The following is a 19,336-nucleotide window of genomic DNA, read 5'->3' on the forward strand; positions in this document are numbered from 1 at the left end:
ATCGGTTGGGATTTCTCATTCCATGCTGGAGTTTGTTTTCCATTAAGTGCCTTATTCCTTGTGCCACAAGGTGTGGAAGTGTTGGGCCTGTAATTAAGGTGCATCCACATCTTATCAGCCTATTGGACATGGCTGGTAACAAGCTTGGCAATGTACAGAGTGAACGTGAAGATATTTTCTTTGTTTTTTGTGTTTTTCAAGTTAGGCTGAAAACGCAGCAGGGACATGTGCACATAATAACTGGAAGGAGGCCCAGTCTGTGCAGGGAAACATGTTTTGGAGCATATTCCTTTCTCTAGGGGCCAAGAGCTGGATGTGTGCTGTTTTACAAGTGGAAATACCGCTGTGAGTTTCTGATCCTTCATTCTCCCCCAGCTCTGTCTCTGTCCCCGCTTCCCCTGGGCCAGAGTTTCATCGCTGACGGGCTTTTGTGCAAGGGAAGAACCTGCGGAATTCACATGGCTCATAGTTGGACTCCTCCTTTGCAGGGAGGGTTGTATTGTTCCCCATGGAAGCACGCAGCATCCCCCGGCGGGAGGATCTGGCTGTTTATATAGTGAAACCAGCCTTGACATCATGCTCTTCCCCACTGCGTGGGTTGTTCCTGTCGATGATACAGGAAATGCTAAATATCGCTCTGCTCTGCTCCCTGGTCCTCTCTTTCTTTTTTTTTCTTTTTTTCCTGTTCCTCTCCTCTTTGGAAACTTAGATGGAAAAAGAGAGTGGAAAAGGTGTGTGTTTCGCCCTGGGAGGGAGGGCAGAAGCTGACAGACCCTCAGAGCTGAGGTGTAAGAGCCTGCCTGGGGTGGGTGTCCAACCTGGCTCCATCAGAGGACAGGACGCAGGTTTTGGCTGCTGTCTCGCTGTTTTCTGCCACCTGTGACTTCTTCTGGTGACCAGGTCTCTACCAATCCACAGGTGGGGTCATGAGAACTATTTTCTCAAGCTTATGCTTGCTGCAGCTGCATGAGTGGTGGCAACACCACAACGGCTGTTCAGGACTAACAGAAAAAAATGAAGCTTACCACTGAGCCCACGACCCTTTTAAATCTTTGGGTTACATTTGGACCAGGGCTCTCTCATTGATTGCTGCTCCTAGCAGTGGGTTGGTTCATGGCTAGCCCTGGAAAAATTAGTCCTATGGTAGAAGTCAGGGTTGGGGGTTTGTCGAGAGTGCTTGATCTCCCTCTTTTTCTCCCAGACTTAGTTGCAACATAACCTCTATCCTTAAAACTTTAATGGGAACCTCAAACACAACGCAGAATGATTTGTTTTTGCTGTCCTTGAGAAAAGGAAAGGATTTCCATGAGGAGAGGAGGAGCCTGGTCTCCCTGAGCTCGCTGTTACTGCATTACGAGCAGGCAGCAGGGGCCATTCGTTGGGATGTGTGGCTGTGGATTCCTTTGGCAGTGCCGAGACCTCATAATTTTGGTGTTATTTGTACAAAGCATCTTTGAGTTGTGACGGCTGGTTAATGTACTGATCCCATGGTCGTTATTCTACCTGCTTGTGGTGACGCACGACATCGGATTGTGCCATAAACTCTGAGGAGTCAGAGGACTGCACTTTCGCAAAGCATATTTGAGTGACTCTGGACTAATGCGTGGCCCGCTTTGCACTGCAGGGTGCCACAGATGCACCACAAGGTTTTCATATGCCTGTAATACAAATGTATAAAAATTCCCTCCAGTCTGTAATGCAGCTCAAAGGGCGGCTGATTTAGATGTGCTTGAGTGTTAAGGTCAGGAGATCACATTCCACAGGTTACTAGATGAAAGTGCTTGAAGAGGGCATAGCGTAAATATTTGATTCATATAGAAGGGATTGGTGCTAACCCTTTTGTTCCTTCTCCAAAGGTATTCTGTAGGCAGAGCTCTGGTAGGGGAAAAAAAGAACTGACAAAAACGTGCAACTTCTTTGTGCTGGAGGAAGTAGGACGGAAGCGTGGTGCATTGTGGAATTCCACAGGAATTCTTCTCATGGGATACTCCATCTTCAGTAACAGCTAAGAGAACTAATGTTTTTAAATGCGAAATGACTCATAATGCATGAGCTCTTCAAGTTGGGTTTAACATTGTATGCAAACATTGCCAGCTGGTGGGGATCCTTCTGGATAAATAAGAGCTATATTTGTACGAGAAGGCTTCGATGATATATTTCAGATGCATCCTGATTAGCATAAGCCATTCACTTTGTAGAAAAGAATCTACAGATAACTTCATAGTCCTCTTGTTCTCTTTCTCCTGTCCGCCAGCAGACTGTCTGCTCTTTGGGTTTGTTTAGCAGTGAGGTTGCATTGCCTTACTGCTGTGTTTTCTGAACCACCACAATGAAACTGAGAACGTGCAGTCCTTACACTCTCCAAACATAAACCTTTCTCCCTCTTTTATCTTTTTTTTTTCTTTTTTTTTCTTTTTTTAAGCTTCCAGTTGAGTGTGATGTGGCTTGTTTGGTTTTGCTGTTTTTTGTGTGTGTGTGGATTTTGTTGTTGTTGTTGGAAAAACACACACTATTTAACTCTGTACAGCATCCAGCACATGATGTCTTGGCCCCTGGCTCTGGCTTGCTGTCACTATAATGAAGTAAAATTTCAGCTCGTTAAGGGCTTTCTTTTATTAACATAGAGCAAAATCTGGCATAGGTTTTGGTTGTTGCCATATCAATGTATATACAGAAATAAGTCTTTAATTCCAGAATTATCAACAGTCCAAGTGTATGTTAATGTAAAATCCTTGTAGCTGTGAATAGGTCTGTCTGTTCATACCTCTCCTGGGGCACAGCTCCGGATTGCAGTTCTTGCTTCATTCATACTGACAGCTCTTAAAGGGCTGCAGAACTGTAACCTGATGGAAGGATGAAGCCCAGTATAAGAAAGTTCTTACGTGTTGAAGTTTTGTATTAAACTAACTAAAACCTGGCTCCAAACACCTGTAAATTAGGAGATAAATTATGTGCAGGGCAGAATAGGGTGTGTTTTAGGCTCTGTTCTGAATTAGAAAACTCTGACCTTGTTCTTGGCAAAAGATTCTTGGATTATTAGACGTTCCCGCATTGGGGTGAAGTGTAAATGCTTTCAGAATAAAGTAAGATGCCTGTTTTCCCCCATCCAACTTTTGTTGCGCGTTCCCAAACTGCAGGGTATTTTCAGCCACTTGTGAAGAAGGTTTCTGAAGGGTTTCCTAACGGAAACTTCCTAACAGCATTACAGATTTCTTTCCTTGCTATTGTGGACAATGTAGCGGGAGTGGAATGGCCTTACTTGCCAATGTTTGCTCGTAGGTATCCCCCTTCCATGGAGACCAGAAGTTTAGAATAGTGTGAGAACGGCCATTCTTGGTGATTGGCAAAGAGGCTGAAGGCTCTCTTTCTCCTCTTCTTTCCCCTGAAAGACAAGGGAGAACTTGGATCTCTTGGTTTTTCAGAGAAGTGTTCCAAATTGCCCATTGCCGGGGCTGTAAAGTTACAGGAAGCAGTAGAGGATTTGTCAGAATGATTTAGTCCATTGTGCTGAATCTGGGCCACAAGCAATTTCTGTGAGCTTGTTTTCTGCTTACTGGGATTCTTTATTCTCTTGCTTTCCGACATGTAGTTGCTTTTTCTATCAGACTTCTACTTATCTCATATGTGTGATCTTCTCTCGGCAACTTAGTGTGAGGGAATAGTGTGAAGGAGGCCCTAGGAGCAAGTCATTTCCAAGTGTGCAGTATAGTATTTGTCTTGCTTACTACGCCTGTAGGTGAAAGGAGTAGTGCTATAATTTGCATGTACCTAGATACTCAAATTTAATTTTTAAGTAATGATATATTTCAAACTTGCCTGTGTGAATCTGTATGTAAATGGCCACTCAGGGCAAACCAGGCACCTGGTTTAAGTGGGAGATAGGTTCATCGGCGTTGAATTGGTGAGCAAATAGGAATAGGTGAATGGAAAGAAAAGGTTCTGCACAAAGCAGAAAACAAAGATGGAAATGAAAAGACCCATGGAAGCAAAGTTCTCAGGGCTTCAAAATCTTGTAGTTGAATAGTGGCAATGTGAGCACATAGCTTAAGCAAAGGGAGAACCTATGCTGAAGGCTTGTGTAATGCTCCAGGATCACAGGCTGTGGTTGCCATTTGTCATGGTTGGTTGTGAGCAGCTGTTCTACTGCTGGCACTGAAAAACCAAGTGCTCTTCTTCAAAGGGCTGAATCTTCCCATGTTTTACTGACACACCACCTGCATTCTTGGTTCTCTGGAATGGGTGGACAACACCCATCATACCTACTGCCTTTTTCACTCTTGTTATCTCATAGAGTGACTTGTTGAGGTCGGTTGTCTAAGCATAAAATACCATTTTCCTCTTCGAAACATTTTGTAGTATCCTCTCTATGTTAGTGTTGCTCTTTTTTGTTACAGAGTAATAAGGATTTAGGAGACTGTGAGCAGTTACATTGTCCCCTCCACCCTTGGGTAAGTCAAGGAGACCTTGGAGAGTAGGAGGAAAAGCACTCCAAAGGTGCATGAAAACACCTGCCCTTTCCTGTTGCTGGATTATGATTAGGAATGAAGCACTTGGATCCTTCTTAAGAAAATAAACTAAAAATCTTGGCATCCACAGTGTGCTGTTAGCTCCTAACGCTGCCCCACTGCAACTGGAATGTGTGTGTGCCTTTCACTAGGGAAATAATGCATCGCTCCAACTCTGTTTCTGCAGCCACTAGGAATACTTTGCAAGTGCATCTTCTTGCTGTAGAGAACATTTAGAGCTCCCTGCCTTCTGCTTGCACAGATTCTGGGATGTCCATGGTTTAATGTTTAGGCAGAATCTGTACTTAAAACATTTGCTGCTTCAGTCGTTATGAAAAACCCTTCTAGCAGTGATGAAGTTTATATTAGCAAGGATGTAGTTTTGCTGAGTAATATACCTCAACACCATTATTTCCTGGCATTGCTGCATCTGCTTTAGAGTGGTTGCTGGAATAGTTACATGGAAAAACAAACCAACACATTCGGAGTGGCACAGTTGTGGCAGCAAAACCATCCATGTAGGCCAGGGCTGAGCCAATCGCACTGTGCTGAAATGAGCTTTGTAATATCTGCCTCCCAGTGTGGTGGTGAGGCTTAATTAATCATCCTACAAGTAATTCAAGATTTTTACAAAGTATGCATGAAAAACCTAAGTGGTTATGATAAAAGAACAACACCCAAACCTCTTTTATAATACCTTTGCTTTCTAAAAATGTGGTGGTCTGGATATTCAGTTGGGTTTTGCTTTAACAACAAAAAAAAGGCAGTCTGTCTTTTATCCATTGAGGTCACAGGATGGGCTTGCTCCACGATCCTGGTTCATCCCCGCATTGCAGCGGGGCTTGTTCCCTTCCTACAGCATCCCAGAGCTGCATTGCCAGCTTGGTCAAGTAAGTGGCAGCCTGGACGTGGGCTGAGGTTATGCTGTTTTTCTTTGGTAAGAAAAATAGGCAACCCTTGGAAGAATGATTGCTTTCCTCGCTCCATGATGGTTCCCACTGAATTCTCTAGAACTGCTTTGTAAAATGAGAAGAGTTTCCTCCTTTTAAAAATGGGCTTAACATAGTTTAAATTGTAATGCTTGAAAAAGCCAGTAAATTCCATGCTGGCATTAGGCGGTGCTGATTTCTTCCCTACACCCTCCTCTGCCTGCAAGTTTTATTTGTATCAACTCGTGACACAGATTTTCAGATGTCACAACTGGCATCTGAGGAAAAACAGCCTTAAAGTAGCATCAAAGGGCCGCAGCTGTTGGAGGAGTGTTTTCCTCCTGTTTTCAGGGCTGAAGCTGTTGGGTTTGATTTTTGCCTTCATTTTTAATGCAGATGCCGATTGTAATCTTTCTTTTTTTTTCTTTTTTTAATCTCTGCAGCAATTAAAGCAGCCTGATCCTATCGGTAGGGACAAATGATGCACTGTCAACATTTTGCTCACTTCTGATAATGCACATGAAACTGGTTTTCATGTTTGAAGATTACATTCTACTCTCACATGGTTTCCATTATCTGCGGGCCCTGAGGAGAGGCCTGGACTAAATCAACGAAGGAATGGAGAAACCACACAATGCAATGAAAATGGTGCAGGGCATAGTTGGGATAGCTGTGGGACAGGGGCTGCTGACAACAGAAGCAGGGCGCTGCCTTAGTGCTAGCAGGAGCGAGAAGCAGAGCATTCTACAAAGACAAAACAAAGCTCTATGCTGAATTAAAATTGTGGCTTGGGTTTATGACAAATCCTAAATTCGACAAGGGTAATTACTGGAAATCTGTAAAGTTTGAAACAGATGAATCTTGTTCGGTGTGCACTGGGAGGCAGACCTCTGAAATGAGACCTGGTGTGACTAAAGCGGTGTAAGCCTGATGGTTTTATCTAGATGACATCTAAAAGGTGAGATCTTGGCCTTTATGAAGCTAACAGCAGAGCTCCTGCTGCCTCTTTTGGAGCTGGTGTCTCATGAAATATGCAGAAATGGCAGCGTGTGCTGCTGAAGGGCAGTCTGCACATAGGTGTCTGTATGCCTGATAGTGCTGCATAGCAGTTTAAATAAGGGGATGGTATGGTGTATTCACTTAGAAGTATTCCTAGTACAGCTGGATGAATGTACCTAGGCTGGTTTTTCTGTTAGAGCAGCGTACTCAGAGTAAGTGTCTCTATGAGTTCCACTTTCAGAATTGTATTGAGCATCCTGACGTTCCTTAATGTTCTTATCAAAATGCCTCAAGGCACGAAGCATTCCTATTTATACCAGCTTCTGTGAGTCTTTCTTTCTTTTTTCTTTTTCCTAATGCCAAGCCTAAATTATGTCAGTTAAGATTATAGGTACCTCTTTGTGAAGAAATTTATACTTTCCAGCGAGACAGCAGTAATTCTAAGGCCTTCTGAATTTTTCCATGGTGCTGTTATTTTGAGGGGCTTTTCCTCTGTTGGCATTCTGACTTCTTTCCAAGACCAAATGACTTGCTGCTTTTCTTTAAAGCCTGCCAGGCTTCCTTGCGCTGTTCTGTGGCCAGGGCCTGGCCCCACAAGCACTGGAGGGGAACGGGTGGTGGCTTTGGCAATGCAGGGCCAAGGTGGGCTCAGAGGCATTAGAGCTGGGACCAGTGCATGGGTGTTCTGGTGGCCTCTTGCTTTCATTTCCAGATGAGCTAATTTAAAGGGTATGTGTATTATTTGCACCCCTCCGGGTGCCATTGTTCTTGTTTTTAAGTTAAAAGAAGGAAGTTTTTCTTGTTTGCCCAGTGACTCTGTCCCTCTGGTATGAAGATGAGTAATGCTGGCTCTGCTCCATGCACCTGCTCGGTGCCACCCTCCAAGATCACCTGAGATGCAGTCAGCAGATCCAGGCAAGCAGGGGTGGGATGTTTGAGTGAAAGCTGCGGAAGTGCTTATGGCTGGAGCCTGAGAGCTTTTTTTGGCTTGGAGGAGGTACTGAGGCACTATCAGAACTGTGGCATTTGTTGTGTTCTGCCTCGTGGGTTTGGGTATTGGCCTTGGGAACGCTCATTCTTAGAGACTATCTCAGCATGTGCTCTGCCTTCCTCCTCCTTAGGTAGAATCATAGACTCACAAGGTTGGAAAGGACCTACGAGATCATCTCGTCCAACCATCAAAGGTAGAGCTGCAGTGAAATGGAGAGCATGAAGTGACAGTCTGCGCTGTTCATTAAATCATTTTTGGACCCCACCCTTTGTGAGTCCAATTCTCCTAACCATTCAAAAGGACTGTGTGCAGAAGAGCCACGTTTCCAGTGGTCTTGTGAATTTTGCAGAATCAGGCAGTCTGTGCTGAGTTTTGCACAGCTCATGTATGAGGGCATATTTCTGTTAAACAATGGGTGACTCAGCTCAAGGACTTCACAGGCTGTTCTTTCCATTCTATCTCTGGTTTGTGTTCCCTTTCTCTATTACAGTGTTCGGTGATAACTCTGTACCTAAAAAATAAACAACAACCTAAGACTTCATCTAACTGATAAGCATCCCATCACCTGCTGGCAGCTAGGCTTAGTATTACATGTATGTTTTGTGAAACACAGAATTACTTAACAAAACCTTTGGTCCCCTTTGAAACTTTCTGACTGAAGAAGCTACTCTATTGCTCAAGTTTGAAATCTGACTGTCACTGGATTGTTCTGTCCGTATATGACTGACACGAAGTTTAGTAATAAAATTGAAAGTGCTTAACTGTACTACAGAGCTTTTGAGGTGATGAACCTGTTTCCATCCCACCTGATGTGTAAGCTAATTAGCTTCTTGGCTAAGCAGTCACTCTGGGCAAGTACATACAGGCTGCCCTCACAGGGACTCTTACATTCCTCCTTGTTTCACAGGCTAGAGAGATGCTTCTCTTCACTTGTGAGGTTATTATTGCTCCATGCAGGTTAATTGTGCTATAGCATTATAGCCACTCATCAAGCAGTGGTGAGTACCTCGCTTGTCTAAGCTTGTTTATTTTTATAATGCTGAAAAATATTTGCATGCTGTACAGAAATATGCTGCTTTGGTTCCCTACAGCCTGGCAACATTATCTTTTAAAAATCTTCATTAATTTCTCTTCCTTATGATGGTCTGGCACGGTTCCTGTGTACAGCTGCAGGATGTTTCACACTGAAATTTTGGTTACTCCACTCTTACACAATGCCGTGCAAAAATGGGTCTTTTCCTTGTTGAATAGCACCTGTTATGCTCCTCTTTATGCTCATTCTTGGCCTCAGCATGGCTGCATCCAACACTTTGCAGGTCTTGTGTTAGTTCAACCATTTCTGAGCTTGGGAACATGCAGATACAAACAGACCAAGGGTAATTTTGGGAATAGGGATTGGGGTAAAATGGCAGGATTATCATCCATGAGGTATGACGTGCAGGAGCAAACTGCCAAATCTATTCAGCCCGGGAACTGTACATCACAGTGGCTCCTTAGAGTAGGATTGTTTGAAAGCTGAATGTTCCACTTGGAAAGCAGAGTTTTCATAGGCTTTGTGGTTATGAAGAATGTATCCTGAAGTGCATAAGCCAGTAGTTTTGCAGAGATTTGGTAGTCAGAAATGAACCAAGTGCAGTTAACTATTCAACCCTGTCCATCTTAATAGATTTAGGCTAAACCCAGAGAGATGTCTGGTTAGAATATTTACAGAACCTATCAATTTCTTTCCCATTCTATCATAACAACTTTTCCAGTGCACCTCACTCATTTCAGTGCTTGGCACACTGAGAATTGAAATTGCTGGAACAGCCCAGCACAAATAGAATTTGGTGTCCAAATAAATAGCACATGGGCTTCAGAAATGATGGGACTGTTTCATTTTTGTGTTTTGTTACATAAAAAAGCCCTGCTAACTGGTTTCTGCCATGAGTTTCCAACTTGCTCAGAAAGCAGATTCCAAGAATGCTGCCACCCAAGTTAATTGCACAAGATTTTCTTTGTTAATTAAAAATAATAGGGTAGAATTGGAAAAACACGAGGCTTCGTGCTAACAGTCTTACAGTTAAGACAAAGGGAATCTTTGGGTGGAACGGCAGCATGGTGCGTGTCATAAAGAAACTGGGTTTGTTGGCCAGAGGGTCTTCAGATTGCATCTCCATCCACCTCCTTTCTGAGCTGAATTTTGTATCCACGTTAAAAGTGGTGGTATTCATTCCCAGAGGATCCTTGCAGTGTGAACCATACCCATATATCTTCTGATGGGCAGAATGAGCTTGTGTGGCTGTGAGGTAGAACGATGTGTGAGAGATGGTTACATACAGCTCTGCTTCCTTCAGTGTTTACATGAGTCAAGCGTGCACAGATTGCATTTGTCTGTGGAGAAAATCTTTGAGGCAGAATCTCAAGCTGGGTTATATCTCTGTATTAAAAAAATAAACATCCCCCCCCTTACATTTTTTCCAGAAGAGACAAAAGAAATCTTAGGGTGGAAAGGCGGCATCATATTGCATAATAAAAGCCTTTTTATGCTCTAATAAAATAGGTTGCTTAGGGCGACTTTGTTGTTTTTTTGTTTTTTTAGATAAAATAAGAAGAGTCAGTGCTACCAGTCTGGGGGAGAAAGGAATCTTTCACCTCTGTTGCAAAACTGGGAAAGGAGGCAAGAAACTGCTCTAGCTATGCACTATCTCAGTGCCTGGTTTAAGGTTCTTTGCTGCATATTTGCTGGCAGCTGTTTTCAATATATCCCTCTCGAGCTAAGTCACCAGTTAAGAATTTGACATTAGAAGTTTTTTTCAGCCACCATCTTGAAGTAGCACACCACACAACACAGCCTTGTTCCCTGGTTAGATATTGTTCATGTGCCTTGAAATTGCTGTTGACACCTCAAGTATTTAACTTGCAGATCTGAGATAAGTTTTGTTGGGCGTGTATGTGTGCCGTAAGGAGACGGTGGCAGAAGTATCCACGTCTGCATTCCTCTGCTATGTCTGCTCCTTTGATTTTTTGCAGCATTCCAGGAAATTACATAAAAATTTGCACCCTGCTGAATATTTTTAATTTTGCTACTTATCATTGCTTACCCCTACAATACAAACACAGTGTGCACAAGTAAGTTCCACTTCTTTTGCTTCTTTGCCTTTTCACTTAGGACATCTTTAGTAGTAGTTTTAACTGCATCTTGAATAATGTACCTAGACACACGTTTTTCTGATTCTCCCCTCAATGGTTAAAGTTTCTTTAGCGCTTTATGTTCAGAAAGGGAAAAGTAACGTAATGAAAGAATGTTTGGGGAATTAGAGCTGGGCTCTGCAGTGTATTTCTGGCGTAGACTTTGGCAGTGTCTTTTTCTTTCTCTCACTTTCCCAGTCTGTAAAATAAAGCTAATGCTTATATACTGATCATTCTCAGTCATTTCTGAAGCATAATTTGTAGTGAGTTTATGAAGCACGTAAGCACAGCAGCTTTCGTCAAAGGATTTCTGCTCTAATTTGCAATATACAGTACCACTGAAAAAGGAGCTGAAAGTGTAGAGTATCGTCATCTGTGCTGCAGCTTTCATTCTTAGCAAAAAAATAAAACAATGGAGTTAAAGAATTAGAGGGTTTTAATCACTGTTTCACTTGGAGGCGCAGATGGAACAGAGCATTACTTGGCAACATTTAATCTTGGAGCAGAAATTGTCGTGATTAAAGCAGCAGCTGGAGTAGATTGTTAGGGACGTGGGGGCTCATTCATCCTAAAGGGATCAGAATTGCCGGGCTCTGGGAGAAAACAAGAAACTACAAAGAAAAATAGTAAATATGGGCCAAGGTTTGTTATTTCTAGGATCTCATCTGCCGATTAAAATGATGTTTTCAATGCTTTCCTCAGAATTATTTTGGAAGCGAGGAGAGTATCAAGTGATCTGTCCCACTGAAGAGGAGACTGAAGCCATCTCTGAGTGGAAATTTTGGACGTGCGGGAGGAAGGCTGTATCCCCCCATGTGCCAGAACCGCTCCTCCTTACCAAGGAAGTCAAAGTGAAGGACGTAGGTATGTGCCACTTCAAACAGGATTTCAGAAGAACCACTTTTCTGGCCGTTCAATAGAGCCCAAATTTGTAGTTTGATAAGGCAGCCTGGGCGGAGGTGGATTTTAACTTTCCCTTCATTAAAGTTTGCGGAAGGGTTCTGTCTGCCTGACCCACTGAGGCCTTGTATTCCAGTGTTAGACTCCTGTGGTAGGCAGTCCTGAGGGAGGAAACTGGCTGGTTGTGGAGGCCTGGAGTGAAGCAGACCTCCAGGTCTCCTGACTCCTGCAGCTCATCCCTGGGTTTGACACAGAACGAGCTAGTGTGTGCAAATTGCCACTACCTAAGGGACAATGTACAGAAAAAAAGGTGCCAGAAGGTAGTGCCAGAACACCAATGTGTGTTTGTAAAGCAGGCTCTGTTCTGAACTGTTCTGGCTAAGAAGTAGCTCTGCTTTTAGTTAAATGCCTCAGAGATGTTACTCATTTTGGATATTTCAGCTTATGCAAGGCCAATGGCTATGCGTTTCCTTGACAAATTCCTGACTCTACTGGGAAATTGAGTGAGGGCTAACTGCTGTTGGTTACTGCCTGTTGAATTTGCGCATTGAGTTTGCTCTTTGAATTTCTCTCATTGGTTCACAGTGCTTTTTCCTGTCACTTGTAGATCTTTTTCTGTGCCTTAGATCAGACAACTATTTTCCTCTTGCATTTGCATGTGTTCAGCTGATGATATTTAGATGTGTTAGGATTTGGTTACCTTTGTATAGCAGGAAGTTACAGAGTCCTCACTTGCCCCATTATGTACTGTTTTCTGTAGTAGGGAGACTAGGTACTGATCTCATTCTGCATATTTATTAACTCTAAAAGTCTGCTGGCTATCCAGGTATTCATTACTTGCTTTGACAGATCTAAACTAAGAGATGCATCTGCTTCCTGTGAACCATATGCAGTCTCAACAGAACTTCTTTTTTCCCCTTCCTTAAAGCTGACAATTTGCTGATTTCACCCTTTTATCTTTGCCTGCCTGCAAACATGGGAAACTTATTTCACTGTTGGTAGCTGTAAGTACAAAACAAACAGGGCTCAGGAATTTTTACCATCATGCTATGAATTATGGGTCTCCTTTCTCCTGAAAGCAGCCTTGCTGTCTGAGGTATTCAGCCTGTATCTCTGCAGCTTGCAGTCGATTGATATTCCTATAAACTTGCAAGTCACCTTTCATCACCTTTGAGTCTTTGCCCCCTAGCATTCAAGTTCTTAGGTCTAAGGGCCTTAATGACCCTTATTGTTATGGGAACCTTTGGTAATCTAACCTGCCTTTTTCTTCTGTATTTTAAGCTATTGGTCTTAAATGTCTTCTGCTTGATCTACTCAGGCGCTAATAACCGTGTCTCCTTTCCTTAGGTCAAGGGCAGCTTTTACATTCCACCCAAAAGGCACCACAGTTTGAGATGAGGAATTCAGAAGAGCAAGCAGCTACGACAGTTTTACAACGCCTGCTGCAGGAGCAGCTCAGATACGGAAACCCAAATGACAACCGTAACCTTCTTGCCTTACACCAGCAAGCCACAGGAAATGCCCCCCCTTTCAACAGCACTGGGAGTCCAGCATCTCAGAACGAAGGGCTGAGCTCCCAGGACCACCAGCTTGTGACTCATGCTGCCCGCCAGGAGCCCCAGGGCCAGGAAATACAGGTGGACAACAGCATCATGGAGAAGCAGCTCTCCCCGCGACTCCAGAACAGTGAGGATCTCCCAACCTATGAGGAAGCCAAAGTGCAGTCGCAGTATTTCAGGGGCCAGCCGCATGCTAGTGTCGGGGCAGCGTTTTATGTAACGGGGGTGACCAATCAAAAAATGAGGACTGAAGGGCGACCCACGGTTCAGCGGGTGAGCCCAGGGAAGGTCCACCAGGATGAAGGACTTAAGGACCTCAAGCAAGGACACGTCCGCTCCCTGAGTGAGAGGCTGATGCAGCTGTCCTTGGCCACCAGCGGTGTCAAGGCTCACGCGCCTGTCACAAGCGCTCCACTCTCCCCTCTGTCTCCTCTCTCTCCTCAGCAGTCGAGCGACCCTTATAAAAATTCTGGCTCCAGTGAGTTCTACAAGAACTCAGTGCAGCCCCCTTCCCAGCCCAGCATGAAAGGGATGGAACAGCGGGGTCCTCCTCCGGAGTATCCTTACAAAAATGTGTCCACCCCATCTATGAACTGCAAACCTCAGGACTCGGGGCATTTCTATAGCGATCATCGTGTGAGCCAGCAGGGAAGATCCGATGGGCCTATGATGAGGTATCAGCATCCCCCTGAGTATGGGTCAGTCAGGTAAGCAAGATCTTAAAATGGCAGCCAGATAAGAAAAGAAAGCATAAGACTCAGTCCACTGTTTTCACTCCCGAGGTAGATTATCTTTCAGCAGAGATCTCATCTCTTTTATATGAGACTACGTATTGTGTTCAGCTGCAGACGGTGTCTGGAAGAACTGTAAGTTCTTTCATTGGCTTAGATAGAGAGACCTGACGCCTTTTAGAGAGGAAAAAACTGCACCACCAAAAAAACAAAAACTAAAAAACAACAGACCAGCTTGATTTTTATGGCAAGGTGAAGTTTAATGCTGCTCCAGAGCCTTGCAGAAGGCTTGCTTTAAAGCAAGGGGAAAAAAAAGGTTGTGGTGTGATTCATTCTAGAAACTTGCAGTTACTTATTGCAGTACTTAAGCTGTGCTTTAATTGCATCTGCCAAGGGAAAAGATTTTTTTTCTTTTTTAAGGTTCAAGCTGCACCTAAGTGCCACATAGGAAAGGAGAAAGTGAGTGAGAGCAATAATAGTGAGGGGAACAAAAATGGCCAGAGCTTCCCTTAGAGTTTTCCAGATTTTTCTGTGGGCCAGCACGTAGGAGTGGAGAATGGTGTATGCTTTGTTCCTCATTCCAGACTTGCTTGTTTGGCTTTTGTTAATTTTCCTTGCACAATTTGAAATCCCAGCTTGTTCTGGTTTCCTCTAGATTAGAAAGTAGGTTTGGCAAGAGCCAAATGCTGATGGCCACGTGGGTGAAGATGAAATTTTATTCAGATGGATTGAAAATACGGCTCTCCTTTACCTGCTTCCTTACTGTCTCATCTCTGTCCAAGGCTGGGGAGAGGGAACTTTGGTATTATGATTTTGGCCTGGCTTTGAAACTAAAAGAGTAATACAAAGGAGCAACAGGAGGGCACTGCTATAGAGGAAAATGGTGAGGTCTCTGTGCATTTGTGTTTGCACATACTGTGTTGTGTTTTGAGGGGAATGCGAGGAAGAAACCAGCCTGTATTTGGGAACAGTCTGAGCTTTGGAGAATTTGAATCTGCTCAGAATCTTCTTAGTCCTATGGGGAGCTATTTTCAGAGTTTGTCCACCATTGTTTGTGATCTGAAATGACTTCAGCAGCATACAAGCCTGATGAAAAGGCCCTTTGATCTGGCTAAATAAATAATAAAGAGGCCAGGAAGAGGGGAAGTAAAGGGTTTGGGGGGGGCGGTAATGATTGTCAAAGCTCATTGCAAATCTTTTTGAAAATTCAAAGGCCTCAAATCTGCACACGGGGAAGGAAAGCAGATCCTTAATGCTTGTGCTGCATCAGAAATGCTCCTGATATTAAATATAGTGAGTCTGAGACGTTGCCTGCTTGCTGTGCAAGGGAGAGGTATTTGAAAGCATGCCAACAGTCAGCTCCTCTAGACAGGGTGATTTTTGTCTGTATTGGATGGATCCTGGCTGCTTAGAAAAAAAGGGGGGGAGGAGGAGAAAGGTTCAGCTGGCGAGCTTTCCAGTAGGGGAAGCAACTGAAATTTGTCTTCAAAGCACTGGGAATCTAATGAGGTTACTTTTTAACCTAAATAGCTGCACAGAGAAGAAGTTTCCTTTGCAAGCGAATGCTAAAGCAGTAGGACAATTGCAAGACTAATCCATAAATTACAGAGCAGGGTAGTGAAGGAAGGCAGCGAGTCCTCTTTTTCCCCTCCCTCTCCCATATTGAGAGAAACAGTCATTTAGACGAGAAACTGCCACCAAAGGTGCAGCTGGGCAGTGGCACGAGCATTTTAAAGGCACATGACTGTGAGCAGTGTTTGCCTGGCACCGGGCAGTGCATCTTTGCAGCCTCTCTGCAGTGATAAAGTATTCTCAGCCGCTGCAGCTTTCCTGCGCTGCAGCTCTGTTTATCGGGATTAATTGGGATTGGTAAACGTGTGCATTTTTTGAACTGCACGTCAAGGAAACAAAGCCCCTTCTTTCTGCTGGCGAAGCCACACCCTTTTCTGCGGGTTTTCCCCTCATTGTTCAGGGGAATTTGAGGGTGACCTAACGATGCGGTTAAATAAAACCCGTTGAGCAAGATAAACATTGGGGAATTCACAGCATTCTCATGCTTGGCCCTCCCCGCTCTGGGAAAGGAATGGGCTGTGTGGTAAGTTTAAACCAGTCTGCAAACAGTTTGCCTCACCTGCTCCTGGGCGGCGTAAGTTTGGGAACACGTATGTGTTCATAGCGATGTTGGTTTAATGTAAATACTGGGCATGCCAGAGGCATCTGCGCTGCTGTTTGGAAATTGTAAAGTTCAGAAGAGGACTGGCTGCATGCAAAGCTCCAGGATCCCATTTTCTCCTTCATCTCGATTGTACCTCAGCACCGGTGATACCACAAGCATTCAGGTCTAAGAGGAGTCAGTAAGAAGGCAATAATATAAACTTTAAACTTTCAGTTTGGAAAAGTTCTACAGCAAAGAGGTACTACCTCTAAACCCTTTCAGATGACTAACTGGAATACTAAGAATGTCAGGGAAGAATACTAAGAAGTTCAGGGAAAAATAAGCTGCTAATTGGCCTCGACGTGCTGCAGTCGTGTCCCCTGTGGTGGAACTGGGGCGAAAGGGCTGGTTGGATTCAGCCTTGTGCACAGAGGAGCCTTGCTGCCTCCAATTGCAGCGCCCTGCCCAAGTGACTGAGTGCTGCTGGGATTAATCCCGCTGACTGCACAGCAACTTTTGGAAAGTTTGTCCCATAATTAGTAAATCCCTTCTGTGTCCCACGTTCCCCTAAGCAGCATCAAAGCGGGGATAATCAGGTACGGTGGGGAGGCAGAACAAAACCACATCAGTTTGATTTCAGCCGCCTGGCCGAGCGGAGCCTGCTCCCTCCTGCACTCTGTTCTGGCTCACGGGGAGGGCTGGGGGCAGCGGGGACCCGTTATGGCTTGATCCTGACATAGCAGAAGCTGGGAAGGCAGAAATGGTTTTTAACAAGCCAGAGACCTTTCCTGATCTCTTCATTTTTCTGCCCTCCCCACTTTGCTCCTCAGCATGTAGATCTTATGCATGGCTTGGTTCCTGCAATCCTGGCAGCCTCAGCACTCCTGTTGGCTGGATTTGCTTGCAGAGCTGCCCTTACACCATATCTCTATCTTTGTGACTTAAAAGCTAACGTGACCCTTGTAGTTGCAGAGCCATAAATCCACAGTTGTACTTGGCCCGTGTGGCGTGTTTCTCCAATGTTTGCCAGGGACTGTAAAGGAAGCGGAGATTCTTGTGTCATAGCATTCAAAAGAAGTGGCCCTTAAAGTTCTTTTCTCAAGCTTAAACATTTCTAGGAATTATTGCAGGGTTGTTTTCAGTGTTTGAGGTCTTTGTGACAGCAAAGCAAATTGAGAGATACTGAGTAATTTAGTTTTCCAAGTACTTCAAGAGGCTGTCTGCATTTGTGCGTGATATAAATGCAGTTACTGCTGCAGGTTGCCTGGGGACAGTTTCTCTCATGGAGATATGTTCCTGATACCTTTCTATCAACAGCTCTGTTAGGTGACCCCAGGAGTGATTTATACCTTAAGATTTAGGATTCTGACTTTAAAAGTCTCAGGTGGTGCCGTTGGGTTCATCTGCCTTCCTCAATAAACTCCATAATTCTCACGTTTATCTGAGGGGTCTCTGAGCTGGGTGTTTGGAACCTACAAAATATATGTGGGTATTTAGTGAGACAAAGTTGAAAGTAGTGGGGATACTGAAAAGCTCTGTGAATGTGAAGGTTTTCATACAGGATCTTAAAAGGCTGAAACATCACTGTAGGGTTTCTGGGAAATATTGTTTTTAAAGCATGGGCTGCATTAGCCCTGTTGGATAATCTTGCTGGGAATTTGTGCCATTTTGGAAGCTCTCAAACTGTTGGTAGTGCAACAAAACTGGGGCTCCCAGCTCTCGTGTTGTAGCTTGAACCTGTGAGATCGGTGTATTTTGAAGCTGTGAGAGGCTTTGGATGTGAATGCCAAAATGCTGGAAATCTTGGAAATACATCTTGTTTAGAAATACTTGGCCATGATTTCCTGGAGTTCCTCTTTACAAGAGATTTAAAAAAGAAAAAAAAGGTTGTTATTGGACATGTCAGTACAAGGAGGGTCTCTTCTGAGTTTAGCTGCCACTATCACATCTTTGACCTCCTTTGCTTTGAGTTCCTCTCTTTAGGGCTCGGCTCCTGTGGACACAGCAAGGTTCTGATGGCAGGATGATGAGATGCGCTTATTGAAATAGCCCAGATTGTCAGCATCCCAATTCTAAAGAGTCCCAATGCTTATGTTACCAGCACACGCAGATTGGTGGGATTAATCCTATCTGAGTAACTGCTTCAAGTTGTTTTCAGAAAGAATTTTGTGGACTCAAAATGGGAAAGGTTTGTTTTCAGCTATGAGGCAGACTGGCAACATATCTGTTTTGATCTAACCTCTGCAGGCCATCACAGATTAATTGTCACGACAAGGTCAGTCCTCAATTAATTGTAAAATCAAACAGAGGAACATGCCATAATGTAAAGTGAGAGTTGGAGGAGCTGGGGAATTTGTGAAGACGCAGAGTTTTAACTTTGTAACCTGAGTGAGCTGAGAAAAGTGTCGGAAACCACCTGAGACAAACTAGCTGACCTTAAGAACGTCCTGTGTTGGTTTTGCCTTATTCTTCATTGTCAGAACCGATGAATAAAAGTAACGAAATAAATACATTAAGTGGGGCTGACCTGCCAGGAGAGGAAGAACAAAATTGCTGCTACTAAATCGAATATTCCTGAGGAAATTAATTGTACATCTGTCTTCTACATGACCCCCGAGATCCTTGTGCCACATGTAATCATTCCTGGGAAAGTGCAGCTCCTGGAATGATGATGCTGTTGGGAAACACAGTCACCTGAGTGGGAGGAAGGGAAAAGCAGTAACTAGAGCAGGAATTATTTGTTTCTTCCCAAGTGTGAGAATGAGTAGATTTGTTTCCCCGTTAAACAACTTGAGTGTCACCCTGGGGGTTCCTCTGCACCTTCTCTGCTGGAAAGCAGGGAAAATGAGATGTAGCTCTGAAATGGTGAACCTTGCCTGAGAACGTGTCGACTCCTACATGCACTGGCAGCCAGATGTGAGTAATACAGACGTTTCCTCTTTGGACGGGTATGAAGAGTTGATGCGTTTGCTCTGCACAGAACAGGAAGGATGATGCCGAGTGTTTGCACATAGGCTGAGAAGCCCGGTATGTAACCCTTTGGCTTCCAGTTGAGATCCACATCTGCTGCTTTCAACTGACACGTTGCTAATTCTATTGGCTTGGTGGGAGAGCAGTGCTGGGGGCTGCTGTGAGCATCAGTATCCCTGATGTGCTCAGCACAGCCATCCCATAGGGTCCTTCCTGTGAACACAGACAACCATGGGGGTATTCTGCAGCAACTCCAGCCAGGTGAAACCCTACGTGCTTTTCCAGCTGCAGGGTTCAATTGCAGCCCAGAGGAAAGGAAATTTTACCAGAACATGCTGAACTGCCAGAGTGGGTTTGCATCAGCCTGAGTTCTGCGTTTGAGAAGGGACTGGCTACCGCTTGGAGGGGGTAGATTGCAACTGCTAG

The 19,336-nt window shown here is 44.2% G+C and overlaps 1 protein-coding gene across 8 annotated transcripts in view; it reads left to right on the forward strand.

Annotated features, from left to right (window-relative positions):
* AMOT (angiomotin) overlaps positions 1-19,336 on the forward strand; it is a 55,436-nt gene that overhangs the window by 10,061 nt on the left and 26,039 nt on the right. For 5 of the 8 annotated variants that reach the window (XM_015860443.3, XM_015860445.3, XM_015860442.3 and 2 more), the window contains 2 exons: positions 11,298-11,459; positions 12,843-13,761. In XM_015860443.3, coding sequence (XP_015715929.2) covers positions 12,890-13,761 — 872 coding nt within the window. In that variant the 5' untranslated portion in view covers positions 11,298-11,459; positions 12,843-12,889. Of the gene's footprint in view, positions 1-6,129; positions 6,393-11,297; positions 11,460-12,842; positions 13,762-19,336 lie in introns of those variants that run through there. The other 3 variants (XM_015860448.3, XM_015860449.3, XM_085546192.1) reach the window with 2 other exon arrangements.

The sequence above is a fragment of the Coturnix japonica genome, chromosome 4, assembly GCF_054131305.1.
Source record: "Coturnix japonica strain WE chromosome 4, WE-NBRP24, whole genome shotgun sequence".
Classification (NCBI taxonomy): Eukaryota; Metazoa; Chordata; class Aves; order Galliformes; family Phasianidae; genus Coturnix; species Coturnix japonica.